Source organism: Salvelinus sp. IW2-2015, unplaced genomic scaffold (genome assembly GCF_002910315.2).
Source record: "Salvelinus sp. IW2-2015 unplaced genomic scaffold, ASM291031v2 Un_scaffold9742, whole genome shotgun sequence".
Classification (NCBI taxonomy): domain Eukaryota; kingdom Metazoa; phylum Chordata; class Actinopteri; order Salmoniformes; family Salmonidae; genus Salvelinus; species Salvelinus sp. IW2-2015.
Genome location: NW_019951000.1, coordinates 1 through 6,873, shown reverse-complemented (window position 1 = coordinate 6,873; position 6,873 = coordinate 1). Strand labels below are relative to the sequence as shown.

At 43.1% G+C, this 6,873-nt stretch overlaps 1 protein-coding gene across 3 annotated transcripts; it reads left to right on the top strand.

Annotated features, from left to right (window-relative positions):
* The first annotated feature begins 353 nt into the window (after positions 1 to 353).
* Positions 354 to 3,012, top strand: LOC112079819 (DOMON domain-containing protein FRRS1L-like). 3 transcript variants are annotated; one of them, XR_011479407.1, is made up of 3 exons: positions 354 to 764; positions 1,350 to 1,692; positions 1,767 to 3,012. XR_011479407.1 is itself a non-coding variant. In XM_024145645.2 (2 exons), the coding sequence occupies exons 1-2, from the start codon at positions 482 to 484 to the stop codon at positions 1,520 to 1,522; spliced, it is 456 nt and encodes a 151-aa protein (XP_024001413.1). In that variant the 5' UTR covers positions 354 to 481; the 3' UTR covers positions 1,523 to 3,012. The 3 variants fall into 3 exon arrangements, 1 of the variants encoding a protein (XP_024001413.1); XR_011479406.1 differs by having other exon boundaries at positions 1,737 to 3,012; XM_024145645.2 differs by having other exon boundaries at positions 1,350 to 3,012.
* Positions 3,013 to 6,873: the final 3,861 nt, after the last annotated feature.

Genomic DNA, 6,873 nt, shown 5'->3' with positions numbered 1-6,873 from the left:
ATCAATTGAATTTACCACAGGTGGACTCCAATCAAGTTGTAGAAACATCTCAAGGATGATCAATGGAAAGAGAATGTACCTGAGCTCAATTTCGAGTCTCATAGCGAAGGGTCTGAATACTTATGTAAATAAGGTATTTCTGTTTTTTCTTTTTAATAATTTAGCAAAAAAAATCTAAAAGCCTGTTTTCACTTTGTCATTATGGGGTATTGTGTGTATATGGATGAAGGAAATGTTTAATTTAATCAATTTYAGAATAAGGCTGTAAAAATGTGGAAAAAGTTGAATGCTGAATGCTTTACGAATGCGTTGTATAGAGTGTGGGACTTTCTTTATTTTGATACAGTCGACTCTTAGTCAACAGCACCTCTACAGACATTTTGGTCAGAGTCAGCTCAGCCTTTTACTACATCTGGTACACATGAAGTCTGCCACGAAAGACACATCACAAAAAAAAGGCTGATTGGTCAACCTATCCTTCATGCTGATTGGTTCTCCTCACCSCCACCCCTCTCAGGGAGGAGATGACGTGATGGGCTGTGTCCATGACGATAATGGGCGTGTTCGTATCCATCACTTCTACAACGTGGGCCAGTGGGCCAAGGAGATCAAGAGGAATCCTGCCAGGGACGAAGAGGGTGTGTTTGACAACAACCGTGTGACCTGCCGCTTCAAACGGCCGCTCTACGTCCCTAGAGAGGAGACACTGGTGGATCTGCATCTCTCCTGGTTCTACCTGTTGGCTTGGGGGCCTGCTATACAAGGTCAGTCAAGGACTGTGTGTGTGTGTGGTGTTGTGTGTGTGCAGAGAGTGGATGTGTGTGTTTATTAGTATGTACAGTCCATTCGGAAAGTATTCAGACCCCTTGACTTTTTTCATATTTTGTTACGTTACAGCCTTATTCTAAAATGTATTAAATTATGTTTTTTCCTCCTCAATCTACACACAATACTCCATAATCACAAAGCAAAAACATGTTTTTAGACATTTTTGCAAATGTATTCAAAATAAGAAACTGGAAATATCGCATTTACATAAGTATTCAGCCCCTTTACTCAGTACTTTGTTGAAGCACCTTTGGCAGTGATTACAGCCTCGAGGCTTCTTGGGTATGACGCTACAAGCTTAGCACACCTATAATGGGGAGTTTCTCCCATTCTTCTCTGCAGATACTCTCAAGCTCTGTCAGGTTGTATGGGGAGCGTCATTGCACAGCTATTTTCAGGTCTCTCCAGAGATGTTCGATTGAGGTCCCAAATCTGGGCTCTTTCCGAATGCACTTTACATGCAAATGATTTCCCTACCCTTTTTCTCTTACTCTCCTCCCCCACTCTTCTCTTTCCTCCAGGTTCCATCACACGTCATGACAACGATGCTCCGCCAGTCTCCGATCACATGATCAGCATCTATAAATATGAGGACATCTTCATGCCGTCTACAGCCTACCAGACATTCTCCTCACCCTTCTGTCTGCTGCTCATAGTAGCCCTCACCTTCTATCTGCTGATGGGCACCCCCTGAGCGAGAGGAGAGGAGATGAGAGAAGACAAGAGGAGAGGAGAGAAGATGAGAGAGGAGACAAGAGGAGAGGAGAGAAGAGACGACCAATTAACCCAGAGAGAGGAGAGAAGAGACAAGAGAAGAGAGGAGACGAGATGACAGAAGAGGACAGAAGAGATGAGAGGAGAGAAGTGAGAGATGAGAGGAGACGAGGAGAGAAGTGGAGAGATGAGAGAAGACGAGGAGAGAAGTGGAGAGATGAGAGGAGACGAGGAGAGAAGTGGAGAGATGAGAGAAGACGAGGAGAGAAGTGGAGAGAAGAGGAAAGAGACAGCAATAAGATTGAGAGTTCACATTGTATTTCTGTCTGCCACACCCTCAATGCAGGGTGCTCTTTACACAGAATTACACTATAAATATATATTAATAAATATATACAGTAGGATACTATATATCATTTACATTGAGGACTCATCAGGAAGCTTGCAAATCATTCTGAAAATTGTATTGTGCTACCATAACAACATACACTAACCCATTATTAGTCAGAATATCTGAAATACTGTATGTGTTTCTAGAGAACAGTAGCATAACCTTTAGTTTTAGTAAGGTATTTCATTTAGTGTATTTATGTTTACGACAGTAAGGTATTACACTCCTGACAACAAGTATTACTCCAACGCATGTGGCGAATCACAACTGGACCCTGAATATGTGAAGAACCTACGGACATGATACAAGGAGACATTACACACTGGGACAGACTACTGAGACTGGAGAGAGACTTCACTTAGAGAGAACCATCCAGATTGATGTGAGCCAAAGAAAGGCAGACAGCTCATAGTTTATTATCCTGCTGAAACATACTGCTTCTGTATGCAGCCATGCTTTAYACAACACTCATTCTCCACAGGGAAATACAGTATTATTAGTAGTAGTATTGTAGTATTTGTATACAGAAACTAAGACTAGGTGGTTGAACAGATGTTTTTTGGTTTGTTTCAGCCCCAGTCTCACCGAGTAACACTGAACTCTATACTGTATTCCACAATGCCATTTTACATGCTGATGATTAAGACAGGGTTCTCTTTTCTCTCTGTGTGTGAGAGGGTCCATTTTCTTAGGACTGCTTTATTTCACCACATGCTAGGTCATGTTTCATTTACCTGTGGCAAGGTGTGTGTGTGTGATCACTGTTTGCTGATGATAGGGCAGCTGACTGTATGATTGATGGTGCATGATTCCTTTGTAGATATGCAATAACACACCCATCAGCACGGAGGCTGTAGTGGACATGCTGACAGCCAGGGACAGGGGCTGTCTGACAGCTTGCCTTGGCCCTGCAGCATATGGCCTAAAGCTGAAGGAATCTATGGCACAGAGTGCAGTTGTATTTGTACCGTTCACTGAACCGTTGTTTCCATGGAAATGCTTCCTCACTGAAACAGTGTCTAGTGTCTAACATGCAAGTGTTTTTGTTATCAATAAAGCTGTGTTCAGTCAAAAATACACTCCGACATCTTGTTTTCATCCCTGTGGGTCATGTGACGGCTCTGTCAGCTGCATCATGTGCCCCTCAGGCAACATACATTTCATCTGCAATCTAATGAATTTACAATGAATTACACAACCATATAACATCTGTGTGGGTCGCACTGGGCTGGGAACAAATAATGGGCATTGACATATTTTTGGAAAAGCAGCACATTTCGAAATAATTCCAGATAATAGAGGATAGGGATAGACTACGGATAACTGGGTAACACTTCATTTTAAAAAGACCCTTATTACAGTGTAATTACAGTGTAACAGGTATTGTAGTTAACTGTAACAGCTCATAGTTAGTGTAACAGGTATTGTAGTTAACTGTAACAGCTCATAGTTACAGTGTAACGTGTCACAGGTAGTTGTAGTTAACTGTAACAGCATTTACAGTGAGTATTATAAACAGCTAATAGTGTAACAGACTGTATTACATGTAACAGCTATGTTACAGTATTTCTGTACCAGCTCATAGTTACAGTGTAACAGTTATTGTAGTTAACTGTAACGAGCTCATAGTTACAGTTTAACAGGTATTGTAGTTAACTGTAACAGCTCATAGTTAGCCGTGTAACAGGTATGGTAGTTAACTGTAACAGCTTCATAGTTACAGTGTGGAATTCACATGTAACTGTAAGTAATTGCAATTACAGAGGTGCAACAATGAAGCTTGTTTACATGCTTGTACAAATGGGCAGGTTCCACTAAATTCACCAATTTAGTGTTTTGTTTAATTCTCAGCTGCATCCAGTTACAACTGTCACAAAGGTCGTGACCCCTCGTGGATGTGCTGGGTGTCGGAAGAGATGATGCTCAATAGCCTCTAATTACTTACTCATGAATGTGCACTGTTGAAAGTACATCCCACTCAGTGTTGTTGCTAGCACCCCCAAAATAAAGTCTTCCATCTGGGTTGACTTGGTGGAGCTGGTAAGACAGATCAGTAAGTCACCTCAACTGAACTGGGATCTAATATGGGTGGTATCGCAGATGGTGGAAAAATACACTATTTCAAAGCATAGTACATGTAATGTTTTCCTAAGTACAAATGTAATTACTAGTTGTTACACAGGATTTAGCTAGTTAAATGGAAGTCTATCTTGAGGGGTACTTAGTTGTAATTAATGTGTACTTATACAGTACACATCCTGACAACTCTGGCCCTCAAGCTTCTGGAAAGTTTCCATTTCATTTCAAATAAGGCAAGAAATTAAGTGAAACTTCCAGAAGCTTTAAAAGGAGGGCCAGGTTGTAAGGATGTATAGGTGTACTGTATAAGTACACATTAATACAACTAAATACCCCTCAAGATAGACTTTCATTTTAACTAGCTAAATCCGTGTAACAACTAGTAATTACCTGTTCTTAGGCAACATTAACATGTACTATGCTTTCAAATAGTGTGTTTTCCTCATCTGGGATGACCAAACTAACCCAGATGGAAACACTTTATTTTAGTGGCAGTGCTACAATAACTTGAGTGGGAGATATTTTTCAACAGTGGCACATTCATGAGTAAGTGTAGAGGCTATTGAGCATCATCTCTCCGACACCAGCACATCACGAGGGTCACGACCTTTGTGACAGTTGTAACTGGATGCAGCTGAGAATAACAAAACACTAAATTGGTGAATTTAGTGGAAACCTGCCCATTTGTACAAGCGTGGAAACAAGGATTCATTGTTAACCTTGTAATTACAGACCGCAATTACTACCGGTTACATGTTGTTATTACACTGTAACTATTGTTGTTACAGTTAACTACAATACTTGTTACACTGTAATACCACTCTACTACCTGCCCTCCAGACACCTACACACCCGATGTCAACAGGGAAGGCCATAAAGATCATCAAGGACAACAACCACCCAAGCCACTGCCTGTTCACCCCGCTATCATCCAGAAGGCGAGGGTCAGTACAGGTGCATCAAAGCAGGGACCGAGAGACTGAAAACAGCTTCTATCTCAAGCCAATCAGACTGTTAACACAGCCACCACTAACATTTAGCGGCCGCTCGCGCGACATACTGACTCAACTCCAGCCACTTTAAAAATGGGAATTGATGGAAATTATGTAAAAATGTACCACTAGCCCCTTTAAACAATGCCACTTGCCAATATAATGTTTACATACCCTACATTACCGATCTCATATGTATATACTGTACTCTATAATCATCTACCTGCATCTTGCCATCTTTTATGTAATACATGTACCACTAGCCAACTTAAACTATGCCACTGTTATGTTTACATACCCTACAGTACTCATCTCATATGTATATACCGTACTCTATACATCTACTGCATCTTGCCATGCCGTTCTGTCCACCACTCATTCATTATATCTTTATGTACATATTCTTTATCCCTTTACACTTGTGTGTGATGTATAAGGTAGTAGTTGCTGGAATTGTTAGGTTAGATTACTTGTTGGTTATTACTGCATTGTCGGAACTAGAAGACAAGCATTTCGCTACACTGGCATTAACAATCTGCTAACGCATGTGTATGTGATAATAAAATTTATTTCTTTGAATATGGGCACTTTAAAAGGAAGTTTTACCTATACTGTTTGTAATATGATAGGCTATGCAAATATGTGATGACTTTGCATATTTCCCTAGGTGACAGCGCGGACATCCTGAAGTCGTGGTGATTCTCCTGACAAAGGTCTGTTTATTCACATTGCTGTGTGTAGTTCAACTGGGCATTCCAGAGAGTAGGCTACTAGCAGCAACTAAGCAGCGAGCACAGCTCTGTCTGGCACCAGCCAGCTACAATACCCATCATACTTGCGACGGTTACGTCACCACTACGTCTTAGTGTTGTGTTGTTCCTCATGTGTGATAGCGGTATCAAAGAGTCCTGGAAACTAACGCTCCTTCTTCCGTCTGTGGTAGTTGGGGTGGGATCGCGCAGGAAGGAAGCAGACCGGAGGCGGATTCATTGAAGATGCAGACGAGGAGGAGCTTGGGGCCGGAGGCAGAAGCCGGCTCCTTTCTCTCCCGCGGAAACCCCTAGTTCCGCCCGGCTCACTACGTCTCGTTCTCGCGAGAGGCGTCCAGCCAGCGGTGGGCATGATGAGCCAGCTTACTCAGCCAACCTTCCTCCCTCAATTCGACAAGAAACATCAACAGGCCTTCTCAACACAGAGAGCGTTGATTTTTTCGTGGCTATCTGTTGTGGAGCGGCTGTGCTAGTCTTCTTTATCCTGGAAGCCTTTCTGAAGACCACTGCTCTGGGCCGTTCTCTGCGGGACCTTCTCCACCCATTCAAACACTCCTAGCCCGGCTGGGACGCTCCTGGCTCAACGGCTGAGGACACCGGGACGCCGATACTCTGGGGACTCTTCTGGTCCCGGTGTTGGTGTTTCAACCACGGGGTTGGATTTCCTGGGGGTCTGGTGCTGGAGAGGCTCACGGTGCTGCTGGTGATCGGGGCGGGGCGCCACTCTCTACTCTTTATACCTGTTCTGGAGCGTCATTGGCATGCAGGTGATCATCGGGCACGTGTGCAACGTCATCGGGAGCGCGCTGGACTGCTTCCACTCTGGTGTGGGTGAGTGACAGGGACACTACTGACGCTAAGGAGGAGAGACCCCCACAATTATAAGAAAGGCTTTTCCAATACTGTAGCCTACAACAGGATTGGACAGGGGATAAGAGTGTAATGCAGCCCTTACATGAATCAAGTACTCAGTAACTAAATGTAGATTTCCTGAGACCTTTCATACAGGCTTGTGCTTAGTGTGTGTGTGTGTGTGTGTGTGTGTGGTGTGTGTGTGTGTGAGTGTGTGTGTGTGTGTTGTGGTGTGTGTGTGTGTTGT